This window comes from Eptesicus fuscus, chromosome 5 (assembly GCF_027574615.1).
Source record: "Eptesicus fuscus isolate TK198812 chromosome 5, DD_ASM_mEF_20220401, whole genome shotgun sequence".
NCBI lineage: Eukaryota > Metazoa > Chordata > Mammalia > Chiroptera > Vespertilionidae > Eptesicus > Eptesicus fuscus.
The window spans coordinates 39,373,783-39,393,228 of NC_072477.1; the positions used below are offsets into that span (position 1 = coordinate 39,373,783).

Below are 19,446 nucleotides of genomic sequence, written 5' to 3' on the forward strand. Positions count from 1 at the left end.
AATTTTGTATATATATCTATATTCATCTAGCAACAGGATTTCATGTCCAGTGAACATAACATCTATCCAAGAAGCAGAAGAATATTTAAGTGGGGAATTATATAAAGACCTAATCTCCTATTCTGGTGTGTCAGTACTGGGATTATTTAGTCCAACCATGACAACAGGTAAGTAGAATTGAATTTTAAATTATACAATACTTAGTTAAGTACTCATTTACTAGTGTTTTTTTTTTTTTTAAAGAATTACTATCTTTTTAAATTACAGAGAACTCAAATTATAGAGGATTTTGAAATACAGAGAAATTTGAAGAAAAATTAAAATCTATAATTATTTGGAGCTGCTAAATTTTAATGTACTTTCTTCTCCCTCTTTTTCTGTGTACCTCTTTATTGAATATTTCTATATGTCTTAATGTAATTGAGCTAATACTGTGTGTCCAATTTTTTTTTTTATTTAATGAATCTTTATTGTTCAGATTACAATTGTTTCTCCTTTTTCCCCACATATCTCCCCACCACCCAGTTCCTCCCCCCCCCTTCCCTTACCTCCCCCCCCCCCGCTGTCCTTATCCATAGGTGTATGATTTTTGTCCAGTCTCTTCCCATACTCCCCACACAGACACCCCTTTCCCCCTGAGAATTATCAATCCACTCCCATTCTATGCCTCTGATTCTATTAAGTTCACCAGTTTATTCTGTTCCTCAGATTTTTAATTCACTTGACTTTTAGATTCACTTGTTGATATATATGTAATTGTTGTTCATAATTTTTATCTTTCTTCTTCTTTTTCCTCTTTTTAAAGAATACCTTTCAGCATTTCATATAATGCTGGTTTGGTGGTGATGAACTCCTTTAGCTTTTTCTTATCTGTGAAGCTCTTTATCTGCCCTTCAATTCTGAATGACAGCTTTGCTGGGTAGAGTAGTCTTGGTTGTAGGTTCCTGCTATTCATCACTTTGAATATTTCTTGCCACTCCCGTCTGGCCTGCATGGTTTCTGTTGAGAAATTAGCTGATAATCGTATGGGAGCTCCCTTTGTAGGTAACTAACTGTTTTTCTCTTGCTGCTTGTAAGATTCTCTCTTTGTCTTTTGCTCTTGGCATTTTAATTATGATGTGTCTTGGTGTGGTCCTCTTTGGATCCCTTTTGTTTGGGGTTCTGTGTGCTTCCTGGACTCGTAAGTCTATTTCTTTCATCAGGTGGGGGAAGTTTTCGTTCATTATTTCTTCAAATAGGTTTTCAGCATCTTGCTCTCTCTCTTCTTCTGGTACCCCCATAATTCTGATGTTGGTTCGCTTGAAGTTGTCCCAGAGGCTTCTTACACTATCTTCAACTTTCTGAATTCTCTTCACTTCATGCTTCTCTGGAGGAGTGTCCTTGGCCTCTTTGTATTCCAAATCTTTGAGTTGATTCTTGCAATCCTCTAGTCTGCTTTTGGGTCTCTGTATAATATTTTTTATCTCAGTCAGTGTATGTTTAATTTCTAGTTGGTCCTTTTTCATATCCTCAAGGGTCTCATTGAATTTATCGGCCTTTTCCATGAAATTCTTGAAAAACCTTATAACCGTGGTTTTGAACTCTATGTCCAGTCGCTTATTCTCCTCCATTTCTTTGGTTTGTGATCTGTTTCCTTGCCTTCTCATATTCTCTGCTTCCCTGAGTTGGTAGGGTAGTTTTGTCTACTAGGTGTCCTATTGGTTCAACGGGTCAGCCTCCCAGTTACTTGAGGTGGACACTCTTGGTGTACCCTTGTGTACTGTGTGTTCCCCAGCAGGAGCTACAGCAAGGGCTAGTTTTCTCCTCCTTTGCTTGGGCGGTTTTGGAGCAGTCTGGAGCTGTAGTTGGTTAAGCTGCCACAGAACAGGCCATTTATATGCAAAAGCCGCTGTGTGGAGCCTGGGCGGGTTTGTAGAATGTGCGGGGCGGGGCCTCAGGGCGGGGCCTCAGGGCGGGGCGGGGTCTCAGGGCGTCACTAGGCTGGGGCGTGGCCAACGGCGATGGCTGCCGTCAGCTGTCTCTGCCTTTCCACTTTTCCAAGTCCCTGCGCCCCTGCGCTCCAGCGCAGTAAACAATGATTGCTGGGCGCACCACTGCAAAAAAGTCACTCTCACTTTCCGACCCGATGGCCGAGAGTCCAGCTTCTCCCCGTAGGCGTCTGGGTCCCCCGAGTGTCCCCAGAAACTGGATTTCAGAGTGATCGGGAGCTTGTCTCCCTGCGGGTTGAAGAAAAGCCGCGCACCCAGCCGCCCGCCGGCCCGATTCGCGTGCCTCCGTACCTCAGCTTTTCAGCGATTGTGCTCCTTTCTCTTCGCAGCTGTAAATCTTCCACTCAGCCAGCTTTCCCGTGGTTCTGGGTGGTAGACGTTTTTGTCTTTTAGTTGTGTTTTTGAAATTGTTGTGTGAGGCAGCAGATTAGTTGTTTAACTATGCCGCCATCTTGGTTCCCTCTCTCTGTGTGTCCAATTTGATTCTTACTGTTTTTGTTTAATATTACTTGGGTGAATTTTTCCAGGTGAGTAATATTCTTCAGAAACATCATGGCTGTATAATATTTGAACTGTCTAGCAATAATATTTGTTGTTTCCTTTTTTATTTTTGCTGTATATAAAGGATATTTTCTTTCTGAGTTTTTGTGTGGATTTTAGACTGTTTAGTGGGTATAGATCCCCAGTATGGGAATAACTTTGTCTTCTGTAAAATGTATATGCTACTTATTTTTAAAAATGGGGTTTTATTGCTTCTCTAATGAATTACTGGGAGATTTTTATATAGTAAGGGTATTAATCTTTGTCATTTTGTTCCAGTTATTTTCCTCAGTTTATTGTTTGCTTTTTAGCTTTGCTTAATAATAATTTTATATGTAGCAATATAAAATTGTTTTTAGGTTTATCGATTTTGAGATTTCTTCCATTTCTTTTAGCTACTGAAATCCCCTATTATCATTATCAGTTAATATTCACCTGTATTTTCTTCTGGCTTTATTTATATTTTCCTACTTTGATTTATATTATCTTTATGCTTTGAATATTTTTCTTATTAAAAAATTGTGATGAAATACACATCTTAACCATTTTTAAGTGTGTAGATAGCTAGTGTTAATTATATTTACATTGTTTTGCAACTAATCTCCAGAACTTTTTCATCTTGCAAAACTGAAACTATACCTGCTAAACAACTCTGCATTTTCCCTAGCCCCTGGCAACTAACTACCATTTTACTTTATATCTCTATGAATTTGACTGTTCTAGCTACCTCATATACATGGAATCATATACTATTTATTTTTTTTCTGACTAGCGTAATTCACTTAGTATGATGTCCTCAAAGTTTATCTGTTGTAACATGTATCAGCCTTTCCTTTCTTTTATTATATATCCTATATAATAAAAGGGTAATAGGCATATTGACCCTAACTGCAGAAAGACTGGGAATAACTGGTCGCTATGATGCGCACTGACCACCAGGGGGCACACGCTCAACACAGGAGCTGCCCCCTGGTGGTCAGTGCACTCCCACAGGGGAGCTCCACTCAGCCACAAGCCCACCTGACCGCTGCAAGTGCAGTGGCAGTGGCGGGAGCCTCTCCTGCCTCCTCAGCAGTGCTAAGGATGTCCAACTACCGCGAGCGGGCCTAAGCCGTTAGTTGGACATCCCCCAAGGGGTCCCGGACTGCAAGAGGGCGCAGGCCAGGCTGAGAAACTCCCCGCCTTCCCCCCCCCCCCCCCCCAGTGCATGAATTTTCGTGCACCAGGCTTCTAGTCCTATATAATAAAGAGCTAATACTGCTAATTAGACCAAACAGCAGAACGACTACCCGGATGAAGCCAGGGCTGAGGGCTGGCCAAGGCAGCTAGGGCTGTGAAGGTCAGCTGAGGCTGCAAGGGGCTTGCGAGGGCCAAGCCCCTTGCATGAATTTCGTGTATCAGGCCTCTAGTATGTATATAAAACATTTTATTTATCCATTTATCTATCAGTAGACACTTGGTTGTTTCCACCTTTTGACCATTATCGATAATGCTGCTCTAAACATAGGTGCACAAATATCTCTTCCTGCTTTCGATTCTTTTGGATATATACTATAAGTGAAATTTCTGGGTCATAATGTAATACGATTTTTAATTTTTTGAAGAGCTATCATACTGTTTTCCATAGCGACTGCACTATTTTACATTCCTACCAATAGTATTAAAGGATTCTAATTTCTCCACATGCTCACCAACACTTGTTATTTTCTGTGGGTTTTTTAATGTTTGTAATACGTTTATTATAAAATAAAAAAATATAAAAATGTAAGAAAAATACTTTTTAGAGATAATATTTTTTCTTTGTTAATATCACTTTTTTTCTTTTTTGGGGGGTTTATTTTTATTATTTTTTATTTTTTTAATTTCTTTATTGATTAAGGTGTCACATATTTGTCCTCATCCCCCCATTCCCATCCCACACCCCTCCCCACGGATGCCCCAACCCCCTGTTGAACTTAACCATTGGTTAGGCTCATATGCATGCACACAAGTCCTTTGGTTGATCTCTCCCCCCTCCCCCCACCCTCCCCTATCCTCCCTCTGAGGCCCGATAGTCCGATCGATGCCTCCTATTTTTATTTTTTATTGATTAAGGTATTACATGTGTACATATCTTCCCATTCCCGCCCCCCCCCCCCACTCCCATTCATGCCCTCACCCCCCAGTGTCTTGCGTCCATTGGTTATGCTTATATGCATGCATACAAGTCCTTCGGTTGATCTCTTATCTCCCCCACCCCTCCACAACCTTCCTGCTGTAATTTGACAGTCTGTTTGATGCTTTACTGCCTCTGTATCTATCTTTTTTTCATCAGTTTATAATGTTCTTTATTATCCATAAATGAATGAGATCGTGTGGTATTTTTCTTTCATTGACTGGCTTATTTCACTTAGCATAATGCTCTCCATTTCCATAAAGGCTGCTGCAAATGGTAAGAATTCCTTTTTTGTAGCAGCATAGTATTCCATTGTGTAGATGTACCATAGTTTTCTGATCCAGTCATCTGCTGATGGGCACCTAGGCTCTTTCCAGATCTTATTGTAAATTGTGCTGCTATGAACATAGGGGTGCGTATATCCTTTCTGATTGGTGTTTCTAGTTTCTTAGGATATATTCCTAGAAGTGGGATTACTGGGTCAAATGGGAGTTCCATTTTTAGTTTTTTGAGGAAACTCCATACTGATGGGTGTGAGGTGATGACTCATTGTGGTTTTGCTATGTATTTCCCTAGTTGCGTGGTGATTAGTGATGTTAAGCATCTTTTCACGTGCATGTTGGTTGTTTGTACTTCTTCTTTGGAAAAATGTCATTCAAGTACTATGCCCAGTTTTTAATTGGTTAGTGATTGTCGAGTTGCAGGAGTTCTTTATATATTCTGTTTATTAACCCCTTACCATATACATGATTTACAAATATTTTTCTCTCATCCATGAGTTGCCTTTTCACTCTGGATTGTGTCCTTTGATTTTTTTCTTTTAAAAATGTTTTCAACTGTTTAGATGAGGTTAGAGGCCAACTATTTGTTTAAGTAGTTAACATGTTTTCCTATTTTTTGATTCTACCATTCCTTTTTATGATTCCACCATTAACATATTAAATTCACATCTATATGTGTGTATATATGTCTGTTTAAATGTTTTTTATTTTGTTCACTTTACCTATTGATACTTAATCTATTAGTTTTTAATATATATTGGGTTAGTTTTAAAATACATGATTGGGTCAAGTCTCTTATTTGTCTTTTTTATATATATTTTTGCCTATTTACTCTTTCAGGTGAACATTGGCCATTTACACATATTGTCTATACTTATTTGAATGTCTGTTGCTTGTTTTATGCTTCATTGGTATTTCTTTTTTGTTGTTTTGTTGTTGTTAACCCGAGGATATTTTTTCCATTGATTTTTAAAGAGTGGAAGGGAGGGATGAGGGAGAGGGAGAGAGGAAGAAAGAGAGAGAGAGAGAGAGAGAGAGAGAGAGAGAGAGAGAGAGAGGAGAAGAGAGAGGGAGAGAGAGGGAGAGAAAGAAAAAGAGAAACATTGATATGAGAGAGACACATAGATTAGTTGCCTCCTGCAAATGTCACCCTTCACCCCTCCTCATCACTCCCGCCAAGGGCTGGGAACAAACCTGCAATCCCAGGTGGTACATGCCCTTGACCTGACCAGGAATCCAACCCATGACCCTTTGACCCTTCGGTGCAGAGACTGATGCTCTACCACTGAGCCACACAGGCCAGGATTTTGGTATTTTGTTATTTTTTCTTTATTATTTTTCTTTATGATGTATACTACTTTTGGTTTTATTTTCCCCAAGGGTAAAGAAGATATTTAAAACAAAAACAACTGATATTGGAATCTATAAAATTAACGACCATTTCATTGATTTTGGGAATATTCTTCTTGTGGCAGTTGAGGATGCTTTTAATTTCTTCTATGGTCCTTTTCTCTATATGAGCCTCTATGGTCTCATATTATAGACTCATTTTATCATTATTGGTGAGCTTTTTCCCCTTGATATATTTCTCTTTCAGAAATCTTTTCCATCCTAACATATCATTATGAATATTTTCAAACATATAGCAAAGTTGAAAGAATTCTACAGTGAACAATGATATACCTGGCCATCTAGATTCTACCATTAGCATTTAACTACACTTGCTTTAACATATACTTGTATATCTATCCATCCCTCCATCCTTCAATTAATTGATCTTATTTTTCATGCATTTCAAATTAATGTTTTTGCATTCAGCTTTGACACAGTGCTTATATAAATCAATTTTACTTATATAGGTGTACAGAGCGTCAGATTATAGAGTTCTTTTAATATCAAAATTTCTCTATTCTTAAACTCCTACTCTTTATTTCTTGCTCCATAGAAATGTGTCTTTCAGTAACTTTTAAAGGAAGGGTACATATTGGGAATTTTTTCTGACCAATGGTATTGCTTAGAATATTTTTCTCTGCCTTTGCATATGGATAGCCACTTGACTGTGTAATAAAATCTTAGCTTTAGTGTTTTCATCACATACTCTTACCATTTATCTAGAGAACCTCCCCCCTTCTTAGTTAAGATCTATTTCAAATTCTGAATGAAATCTTTTAAGGATATTTGTATGGGAAAAAGATTCCTATGTTTAGCATTGTATTTGTATATAATAGATATTAATTACTTATAAAATTTTTATTTCTAAACATTTCTTTTTTAAAATTTAAATATATTTTTTATTTTACTTTTTCCATCACCATTTATTCCCCATAATCTCCTCTACTTCCCCCGACACCCATCCCCCCTGCAATCACTTCACTGTTGTCAATGTCCATGAGTCCTTTTTCTTTTTTTGTTGTTGTTGTTAATGTCCATGAGTTCTTTTTTTCTTTTTTGCTCAATCCTTCCATGCCTGACTCCTCCCCCTAGCTGTCAGCCTGCTCTCTTATGTGTGAGTTTGTCACTATTTTGCTTGTTAGTTCAGTTTCTTATTCCCCTCCAGTTTGTCTTCAAATTCTTTTATTTTTTAAATGTTTTTATTGATTTTTTAGAGAGAGAGAGAAAGGGAGAGCAAGAGAAGATAGAAACATCAATGATGAGAGAGAAAAATTGATAGACTGCCTCTTGCATACCCCTTACTAGGATTGAGCCACAAACTGGGCATGTGCCCTGGCAGGGAATTGAACCAGCAAACTCTTAGTGTATGGGATGGTGCTCAATCCACTGAGCCATGCAGACTGGACTGTCTTCAAATTCTTTTAAATTAAAAGCTGAAGAACTTACTACAAAGAAATAATAAGAATGTTAATGTGTGCTCTGGGCCTAACATCTTAGAAGCAAAATGCTAGAGGGCATAGCTTTTTTTAAAATATGTTTTTATTTCAGAAAGGAAGGGAGAGGAAGAGAGAGAGAGAAACATCAATTATGAGAGAGAATCATTCATCGTTGCCTCCTGCACACCCCCTACTGGGGGTTGGGCCCGCAACCCAGGCATGTGCCCTTGACCAGAATCGAACCTGGGACCCTTCAGCCTGCAGGCTGACACTCCATCCAGTGAGCCAGATCAGCTAGGGTGAGGGCATAGCTTTTTAATTTGTTTTTTCTTTATGAAAAATTGTGATGTGAATGAGTCTGTGTTTTACTCCTTTGTCTTTCTCTTTCTAATGTTTTTGCTCCCACTATTGACTTTGTCTTTTATCTACCTCAGGTGTTTTCATTTATTACTCACACTGGACCTCCTTCCAAAAAAGGAGTAAGTCTTCAGATAATAAAAAGCACAAATACAATAAAATCATTAAAACAAGGATAAGAGTTAAGCAATAAAACAGTAGGGATAATTGTGTAGACCATTTAGAAAACACTGCAGCTAATCATAAAACTTAACCCTCAACAATCTGGTAGCAACCAGAAACAGAAAGGTGACATTTTGCCATCTTATCCAGTTGGGATGTTGACTCACCCATAGAGAAAACTTTTTCTTGATTGTCAATGCTGAGATCAGTATAAGGAACAATGTACTTGATTGTATTTCTGTACAAATGATAATATAATTTACATGTAATTATATCTCAAAAAAAGTCAAAAGTGTAATGCTAAATTATATACAGGTAGTTCTGGTGTGCCAGAATGATGTAATCTGGATATGATGCTTTTTAAAATTTATTATTTCACTGGCTTGATTATTCCCAGCCTTTTCAGTCAGGTATTAGTTCCACTTCTTTATTTGTTTTTGTTTGTCTGTTTATATTTTGCAGACATTCCCATGGTAGTTGCTAGACTTTCAACATCTGTGGAATGAGAAAATGTATAACAATAAAAGGCTATTGTGTGCATTTTATGTACATTTGTATTTTATTCAGAAAAGCTAACTACTGGCATTTATTGAGCACTAATTTTGTATCAGATATTAATTTGTTGTTTATATAGATTCTGATCATTTGAACACTAAAATGTGAATTCCATGAGGGCTAAAATTTCTCTTTTGTCCACAGGTGTATATGCCAGGTCCCTTTCCTGGAAAGTTACTATTTTTAACTTTGTAGGAAATAATATCTGATGGGGGATAGAATTAAAAACTTTGTAAATGGCCCGTTTCTCATAATTTTACACTTCAGTTTTAGAATTGAAAGAGTTATTACTATGATGGTTGCCAAGTGGAAAAGTTCTAACTCCATTATTCTTTTTACATTTATTAGCTGTAAGAGCTTTCCTTTCTCATTTGTCTGTTTATCAGTGTGGACACCTGAGTTCTTATTTTATTCAATGGCTTATGATCAGTTACTATCATTAGTTTGCTCAAGTTTGGTCAGTGGGAACCCCTTCAATCTGACTCCTGTGTCTTTTGTGACAGGTCCATTATTCTTTGAATATGTCCTTTTGGCACAAGATGTTCCCAGCCCCACTCCAGGAATTAGTCATTTCTCCAAGGAGTCCAGGTTCCTTTTAGAGGGACATTGGATTTAGAAACTAAGATCTAGGACAGGCGTCCTCAAACTACGGCCCGCGGGCCACATGCGGGTGTTTTTGCTGTTTGTTTTTTTACTTCAAAATAAGATATGTGCAGTGTGCATAGGAATTTGTTCATAGTTTTTTTTAAACTATAGTCCGGCCCTCCAATGGTCAGTTTAAACAGTGAACTGGCCCTTGTTTAAAAAGTTTGAGGACCCCTGATCTAGGGATTAGGAGTGCTTTTAGTTAATGGAGTGTTTTTGTTTCTCAACTCTTGCTAACAGGGTTATATATGCATATTTATATATGTGTATATTTGTGTGTGTAAATAAAACTTCAGTAAAATGTAATAGTGGAAAAAAGTGGTATTACTAAATTAATGTATCTATTTTATGCAATTAAAATATGTTTATAGTTAACACCTAAATATTATAGGTCACCATAATATTACATCTCTAATATATTAATAATGGTTAAAACTTTTTATTTAGTTAGCTGATTATTTCCTTATATTTGGGGTTGCCATATATCTGACATATGTGCAGTTTTCACCAATGCGGGGACAATGCTAGTTACTAGTTTAGTTTTCTTATAATCTTTTCTACTTTGGTGTAGCACAGGCTAAAAAAATATATTTTCATGGATTACTAGTTTCTTATTAGAATCATGATTATAAATGAGCTCTCAATGCTGCCCATTGATTGACTGGGCCATTCTAGTAAGTTTGCTTTCCTACAGACAATCTTGTGGAAAATATGTATCCTTTTTTAAAGAAAATGATCTTATGGTTACCCAGTGTTAACAGTGTTGATGCTCGCACCCTGAACATAGTGCTGCATGCTAAGGTACAGATCTTTTGGGTTCAGCATACCTAGACAGCTAGGTGCTTTATGACTCAAATCTTCCATCGTTGTTTTTGTGTTTGAACTATGATCCTTTCATGCAGCAAGCTGGGCTATCATTTAGCCTCCATGTGGCAAGAATATGTCATTTATATAAGTTCACCTCTGCTCTATTCTCATTAGTCTATAAATATTAATTCAGACTTGCTTTTTTATTTGATTATTAGCACAATCCAGAACATGCTTATTATTCATGCACATGCATTCAGAAATCTATAGACATAATTTTAATTTTGAATATCTATTCTAACAAATGAGAAAAAAACTGTTACACAAGTTAATCAAAGTTCAAAAGTAACAAAAACAGATTATAGAAAATAAATCTCTCCTAATTGCAGAACCCTAACACAGACATTCTAGAGAACTAGAATTTCCAGTCTTCTGTTCTTGCCTATGCATATTGCTTCTTTTAGATTTTGTGATTATAATGTGTATATCATTTCACATACCAGTTTCTCTTTCCAAGCTCCATATAAGAAAGTTGTCTCCATTTATCTTGCCTTAGAAGTAAATTTTAAAAAGCAACAAATATTTATTCAGTAAATGTGTATGATTAAAGTGCTGTAAATCTTACAAATTTAGAGTACATTTGTTTAGGGAACCATATTGTATTACATCAATTTACATTTCTGTCATAATCAAATATCAAAAGATACAGATTTATTTTAAAACTACCATGTTATATAAGATCTACACTTAAATATTTATTATAATTAATTAATAACAAAGTACTCTCTATAAATCTCTTCACCAGTTGAGTAGCACACATAATTTTAAAGATTTCTTTTTTCGGTCTTGTCTGTGTATTTTTAGCACAAGAAGATTTCACCGAAGCAGGAAAGTACCTAAAAGGATGTGTTATCACTGGAATTTATTCTGAAGAAGATGTTTTGATACTGTAAGTTTATTAGTCTTCTAATTTTAGGAAGGAAGAAGTTTGCAAAATAATATATTGCTTGTCTTTACATAGTTGAGAAAAAAGATAGGGAAGACACATTACAAGTTTTAATTTTCTTCTAGGAAGATCTGGGAAGTACCATGTTGCTATTTAGAATTTTTAGATATTCTTTTACATAGCACCCCCAGAGGAGCAACCTTGGATTCATATGACTTCATCTTCCTATACAAATTGTTCTCTTTGGGTTCTGTAGTTTTTAAAAATATATATATTAATTTATTTTTTTAAATGCATACATTTAAAATATATATATTTTTATTGAGTTCAGAGAGGAAGGGAGAAGGAGAGTGAAATAGAAACATCAATGATGTAAGAGAATCATTGATTGGCTGCCTCCTGCACACCCCCTATTGGGGATCGAGCGCACAATCGGGGCATGTGCCCTGACCAGTGACTTGGTTCACGGGCCGATGCTCAACAACTGAACCACACCAGCTGGGCTATTACCTGCAATTTTGATTTTTGGAATTGTTGTATTTTGTGGGAAAGGGGCGGTGGGGGGAGGGGGAGATTTTACTTCTTGAGTGTTTGGGTTTTGATTTGCCACATATATATAAAAATCTAAGTTTTTCCAGATTTCTCCCAGAGTTTTAATTGAGTTATACCTGGTATTTTGTTCTAGCAGGAGTTTTTTACATGATATAAATGTGACTATATCACTGGTAATTTCACACACAGCATTTTTTCCTGTTTAATTTAGTGATTTACTTAGCAAAAGTAGTGGCAGGAGGGAGCAGATTTGGGCTCTGTTACAGTGGAGAAAGCACAGACTGCGTCTGGAGAACCTCAGTTTGAATTCTCTCTCTGCTATTTATCACGCTCGAGTACTGGTTTCCTCTACTGGAAGCTGGGGCTAACAGTGGCTGTTTTATAGGGCTGTTCTGAGGGTTAAATGAAAACTTAACTAAAAGCACCTGGTGTAGTGCCTGCAAAGAGTAGATTTCTAATAAATGCCCACCTCCTTGCTCAGCAGTATGGTGAGCAGTCCAGAAAGTTTGAGAGCTATTCAATGTGTTCCTAATCCTGTTTAGACATTTTCTTGATGGATAAGTTCTCTAGGAAAAAAAATCTGGGTAGATTATTATCTGTTGCTTTCTTTCAATCTTGGTCGTCAAGGCTACCGAAGATAAATGTGTCTGTAAATTGAGTTATTATTTCCTTGGTAGTAGGGCTTCCCATCTGCTGCCTTCCACTGTGACTCCTTGGCCTCATTGTTTATGTTTTTGATGACTTGCTATTATTTAGTTGAAAATTTTAAATATATATTTCTCCGCAGGTCAAATAAATATACTGCAACTCTTCCAGCCCTGCTGCTTGCCAGACACAAAGAAAGCCAAGTAGAGAGCATTCCATTAGCCAACACCCATGCTCAAGATATAGTTCAAATAATAACAAATGCATTACTGGAAACATTTGTGAGTATATTTTATTATAAGGATGTTATTTGAAATAGGGATATCTAGATGAGTTAAAGGTAGTTTATTTTAATATGTGATTTTCCAGCTTTTATTGGCATATGGCATGATGTTTGTGACAGAGGATTCATTGGGTTGCTGTTTTTATTGTTCACTCATTATGCACGAAGCTTCTCTAGTCCACTGCCAAAAGTTCCCATGTCTTTGGATTATTTTTATTTCTGAGGCCAGTGTGGCTGATGGCCAGTTGAAGTACTTAATCTAGGCTGAAACTTGGTATAAAGCACATGGGTTCTGGAGAATCAGATTGCTCAGCTTCACATCCTTGGCTTGATTACTTACTGGCAGTGTGTTAACTTCTCAGTGTCCCAGTGTAAAATGTAGGTGACAGCAGCAACTGCCGAGCATTCCTGTAAAGACTAAATGAGATTATTTGTGTTCAGTGTCTGGCCCCTGGTAAACATTCAACAAATGTTAGCTGATTTTTTTTTATTTATTCCAGAGAGGGAGGAAGGGGAAGAGAGAGAGAGAGAGAGACAGAGACAGATGATGATGTGAGAAACATTGATTGGCTGCCTCCCATATGCACCCGATTGAGGATTGAACCTATAACCTGGGTTTGAGCTCTGACCAGGAATTGAACCCACCACCTTTTGGTGTACAGGACAATGCCCCAACCAACTGAGCCACACCGGCCAGCACTAGCTGGTATTTTTATTCTTTATACAGTTAGAACAAAATATTGACTTATGAAAGGCCTTTTTCAATGCTTTGTATAATAGTGGATTCAGGGGCACAAAATATGTAATACACATTTCTTGATTTCAGTTGTTTTTCTTTTATATTAAACATAGCTAGACTATTATAAGTGTATGCTTTTCTATAATTATAAAGTGACATAAGGAGCACTTTTATCAGCTATAAATACTGAACATATATCTTGTTTTTATGTTGTGATAATCTGAATGACTACTACATTTTAGGTTCAAATAAATGACCATAGTTTTAATAATTAAATCTTTTTGTCACATTGGTTCTGTTCCCTCACCACTCTCCCCAAATTAAACTTACAGGTTATAATTAATCAAATTATTATATTTTCAGGATGTGGTTTTCTAAATTATTTACTCAAGTAATAATTTTGTCTTTAATAACATGTTGCACTCATCTTGCACATTTTCTACCAGAGATATGGAATTACCTATTTCTTTTTTTCCAAAATATGTTCTGATTGATTTCAGAGAGAGGAAGGGAGAGGGAGAGAGAAATAGAAACATTAATTATGAGAGAGAATCATTGATCTGCTGCCTCCTGCAAGCCCCCTACTTTGGATCGAGCCTGCAACCCAGGCATGTGCCCCAACCGAGAATCAAACTGTGACTTTCTGGTTCATGGGTCTATGCTCAACCACTGAGCCACACCAGCCGGGCTATATATTTCTTTAGCAAATACATAGTGTAAATGGTTGGAATTATTACAAGCCTTTAACTTTTTTCCAGATAATACAGAAAACTATAATGAAGAAATTTAGAATCAACCTCTAACCAAGTTTAAATTTGGGAATGTATTATCCAAAGTTTAAAAACTTTCCATGTGTATGTATGTGTTTCATCAAGAAATAAAGATAGGCATATTGTTTTTTAATATCTGCATAATATTCTGTTGTACTAGAACACAATTTATTTAATTAGTTTTCTATAGATGAATATTTAAGTTGTCTTTAGTTTGTTTTACTCAGGGACCATCTTTGTAGGTAATCTTTCTGTGTTTCCATGATATATTCTTATGGTAAATTCATAGAGTTTTAGTTGCTGTTCCAACGGGTAGACACATTTTTAAGGTTTCTGATACTCCTGTTTTGCCCAACAGGAGATTTATATCTTTTTACTCTTTTTTGCCTGATAGGTAAAAATTAGTATCAATTTTATTCATTAAGATTATAATCTTTAAGGCTGAGAAACTTAGGGCAAACTTAACTATTAAAATCTGTTTCTAGTTTACGCAAACATGGTAAGCACTGTGTCATTGTTCAAGTTTGCAATGTTTTGGTTTGCGGTGTTCTACTCAATACTGAACGGCTGCAATAAAAATTATTTTGCTTTTAGTTTGTGGCATTTCCGTAAATGAAAAAACTCTCAAGTGGTTATTAAATTTCCTAAAGTTGCTCCGCGTTGGAGGTTTAAGTCTAGAGCATGTAGTGATTGCAGTAGTCAGCTAGCAGCAAGCTCCTCTCCTGGTCTGCCCTTAAGTACTAGACAGACTTTGGTTCCTTCACCTGGGTAGGAAGAGGAGAGGATGACCAGATGGTAGATATTTTTTAAAACGGCATCTAATTTTTATTTTAGTGAACCTGATGACAAAGTAGCCTAGGTAAATAATGCCCCCAAATGAAATACACGATAACTATATAAGCAATGATATATCCCACGCTTTCACACTTAGATACCTTAAGTTCTTTTTATGCTTTTACTATGAATAAGAATACCAGAACCCACACAATTCTAGCCTCTTACATACTCAGATAGGTAAAGGTCACCTTCCAACGACCACATTTGATGACTTTTTCTGTTTCTCCTTAGCTTCTCAGTAGCAATCAAAACTTTGTATAAGAGAGAGAGGGGAGGAAGGGTAGAGAGGGGTGGGGAAAAACATAAAACTGTTAACTATGCCATTCCTTTTAAAAATTTATTCTTTTCCTTTGACTTTTACAATTCAATTCTCTCCAGATACTCCTTCAACCCTCTGGCCACTCTAGAATTACATCCTCAATGCTTTTTTCTTCTTTTGTTATGTTCTTATTTGGGAAATTTTATTCATGACCATAAATTTTTTCCCCCTCAATCCTTCTCCCACCCTGAGCTGTCTGCCTGCTCTCTATCTATGAGTCTGTTTCTATTTTGTTTGTTAGTTCAGTTTGTTTATTAGATTCCATGTATGAGTGAAATCATATGGTACTTACCTTTCTGATGGGCTTATTTCACTTAAAATAATGGTCTCCAGGTCCATCCATGCTGTTGCAGGGATAAGATTTTCTTCTTTTTTTACAGCAGAGTAGTATTCCATTGTGTAAATGTACAGCTTTTTCATTATTTTAATTATGCTAAAAATCCATAATATTGAAACACAGTAAGATTTTTATTTTAAGTAATCATAAATGTCAAAAGATTACACTGAGTGGCCAGATTATTAGGACCACCTGACGTTTGTAGGCAAATTAGCCGTACACTGCATCGTATGGGATATGGAAGCCGAAGGCCTGTTCGAACACCTTTGCTGTCTGCAGTTACCAAAATAAAACGTCTCCAATTCGCACAGGAACACAAGGATTGGACAGTTGAGCATTGGAAAAAAGTCGTGTGGTCCGATGAATCACATTTCCAGTTGCATCATGCAGATGGCAGAGTGAGAATTTCGCGGAAACAGCATGAAAGCCTGCACCCCACATGCATGAGTACAACCCTTCAAGCTGGTGGGGGCAGTGTTATGATTTGGGGCATGTTTTCCTGGCATGATTTGGGCCCTTTAATTCATGTGGAACAACGTCTGAATAGCACAGCATACCTAAGTATCATTGCTGATCAAATTCATCCTATCATGTTGATGGCGTATCCCAATGGAGATGGCTTCTTCCAACAAGACAATGGACCATGCCATGGTGCTCGTATTGTGCAGGAGTGGTTTCAAGAACATGAGGGAGGCCAAAACCGGTTTGGATCAGTGGATAGAGCGTCGGCCTGCGGACTGGAAGGTCCCAGGTTCGATTCCGGTCAAGGGCATGTACCTTGGTTGTGGGCACATCCCCGGTAGGGGATGTGCATGAGGCAGCTGATCGATGTTTCTCTCTCATCGACGTTTCTAGCTCTCTATCCCTCTCACTTCCTCTCTGTAAAAAATCAATAAAAATATTTTTAAAAAAAGAACATGAGGGAGACTTTACCTTGTGTAGGTGGCCCCCACAATTACCAGATCTCAATCCAATTGAGCATTTGTGGAACGAAGTTAAAAGAGCCATCAGGCAGCTGGTTCCACAACCATCAAATCTCATAGAACTGGACAGTGCTATTCATCAGGCATGCTGTCAGATTCCTCGCATCACCTTTCAACATCTCATGGAGTCAATGCCAAGAAGAATCGCCGCAGTATTGAAGGCAAAAGGTGGCCCAACGAAGTACTGATGGGGTGGTCATAATAACCTGGCCACTCTGTGTATTTCTTTAAAACTCAGCTTATGTTTTTTTCAAAAATTTTGTGTTTGATAAAAATATAATACAAGTTTTGTTTGTCATGAGTACATTGTCTACTCTGGTCTAGATCTTAGCATAAGAAATAATTTGATGTGTAAAACAGGATGCTCCTTTAAGTTAATTTATTTTCAAATTCTGTTAGCTTTATTTTAAAAATAACTTTATTAAGATAAAATTGGCTTAAAAAAACATTCCTGAGATTTCTAGTTATTAGTCAGTATAGCAAGTCACATAAATGGTAATATACTTGAATTACATTTTATGAACTAAAACTGCAGGAACAATTTGAACAGTATTTTTTATTTTATGCATCATCATTCCCCTTGTTGTTTTAATAGCCGGAAATCACTGTGGAAAACCTTCCCACCTATATAAGGCTTCAGAAACCATTACTTATTTTATTCAGTGATGGCATAATAAACCCTGAGTATCAAAAGGCAATATTGACACTGGTGAAAGAGAAACACCTGGATTCAGTTATCCCTTGCTGGTTAAATCTGTAAGTATATTTTTAACTTTTATTATGTAAAAGGTAAAGAAATATAATTATTATATTTTCATTAGGAAATGAAACTCTCTAAACTACCTTTGGAGTTAATATTTTGGGACCAATGTACATGTCATCATGATATTTTAATAAATAAACTCTCTCAGATGATCTAAAATGACCTTCTTTCATATCAAATTCTGTTCTACAATAATTTTTTTATTTGTGGTTTTTTTCAGCCTTATTGAGGTATAACAGACAAATAAATTGTAAGATACTTAAAGTTACATTGTGATATACTAGAGGCCTGGTGCACTTTGTGCATGGGGGAGGGGGGTGTCCCTCAGCCCAGCCTGCACCCTCTCCAATCTGGCACTCCTCGAGGGATATCCGATTGCCCGTTTAGGCCCGATCCTACCGGGATCAGGCTTAAATGGGCTGTTGGACATCCCTCTCACAATCCCTCTCACAATAGCAAATTTCAATTATACAATATAGTTGGGGACTGCTGGCTCCCAACTGCTCACCTGCCTGCCTTCCTGATTGCCCCTACCCGCTTCTGCCTGCCAGCCTGATCACCCCCTAAACACTCCCCTGCCAGCATGATTGATGCCTAACTGCTCCCCTGCCAGCCTGATTGCCTCTAACTGCCCTCCCCTGCAGGGTTGGTCACCCCTAACTGCCCTCCCCTGCAGGCCTGGTCCCTCCAACTGTCCTCCCTTGCAGGCCTGGCCCCTCCCAACTGCCCTCCCCTGTTGGCCATCTTGTGGCGCCCATCTTGTGTCCACCTGGGGGCAGGATCTTTGACCACATGGGGGCAGCCATCTTGTGTGTTGGAGTGATGATTAATTTGCATATTACTCTTTTATTAGATAGGATAGAGGCCTGGTGCACAGGTGGGGGCCAGCTGGTTTGCCCTGAAGGGTGTTCCGGATCAGGGTGGGGGTTCCCTTGGGGTGTGGGGTGGCCTGGGTGAGGAGCCTGTGATGGTTTGTAGGCTGGCCACACCCCCTGGCAACCCAAGCGGAGGCCCTGGTATCTGGGATTTATTTATCTTTTATAATTGAAACTTTGTAGCCTTGAGCGGAGGCCAGGACAGGCCAGGGCGGGCAGAAAGCTTGGCTTCCTCCATCGCTGGGGAAACCCAAGCCTCCTGCTCTCTCCAGCTTCGTGGCTGCCACCATTTTTGTTGGGATTTATTTATCTTCTATAATTGAAACTTTGTAGCCTTGAGTGGAAGCCAGGGTGGGTGGAAAGCTTGGCTTCCTCCATCGCCGGGGAAACCCAAGCCTCCTGCTTGTTCTGGGGCTGCAGCCATTTTTGTTGGGATATATTTATCTTTTATAATTGAAACTTTGTAGCCTTGAGTGGAGTCCAGGGCCGGCCAGGGTGTGAGGGAAGCTTGGCTTCCTCCATTGCTGGGGAAACCCAAGCCTCCTGCTCGCTCCATGGCAGCAGCCATCTTGGTTGGGTTAATTTGCATACTCGCTCCTGATTGGCTGGTGGGCGTGGCTTGTGGGTGTAGCAGAGGTATGGTCATTTTGCATATCACTCTTTTATTAGATAGGATATGCATTGTGAAAAGTTTCTTCCATCTAGTTAATTCTCACATCCATCACCTCACCTATTTACACACACACACACACACACACACACACACACACACATTGGGGAAGGGGTAAGAACAAATTTAAGTTCTAATCTCCTAGCAAATTTCAATTATACAATATAGTGTTATCAGTTATAGTCCCCATGTTATACATTAGAGCTTCAGACCATATTACAGCTGAATGTTTGTACCCTTTTACCAACCTCTCCCTATTTTCCTCAACTCTCTGTCCCTGGCAATCACTTTTCTTCTATTTCTAGGGGTTTGACTTTTTTTTTAGATTTCTCATGTAAGTGATACTGTGCAGTATTTGTCTTTGCCTGAATTATTTCACTTGGCATAATGCCCTCAAGCTCCACCCATG

General features: G+C 37.9%; 1 protein-coding gene across 1 annotated transcript in view; it reads left to right on the forward strand.

Moving 5' to 3' along the window:
- TXNDC16 (thioredoxin domain containing 16) overlaps window positions 1-19,446 on the forward strand; it is an 84,856-nt gene that overhangs the window by 56,154 nt on the left and 9,256 nt on the right. The window contains exons 15-18 of the mRNA XM_054716067.1: window positions 31-167; window positions 11,183-11,267; window positions 12,604-12,742; window positions 17,325-17,485. Of these exons, the coding sequence (XP_054572042.1) occupies window positions 31-167; window positions 11,183-11,267; window positions 12,604-12,742; window positions 17,325-17,485 (522 nt within the window). The remainder of the gene's footprint in view (window positions 1-30; window positions 168-11,182; window positions 11,268-12,603; window positions 12,743-17,324; window positions 17,486-19,446) is intronic.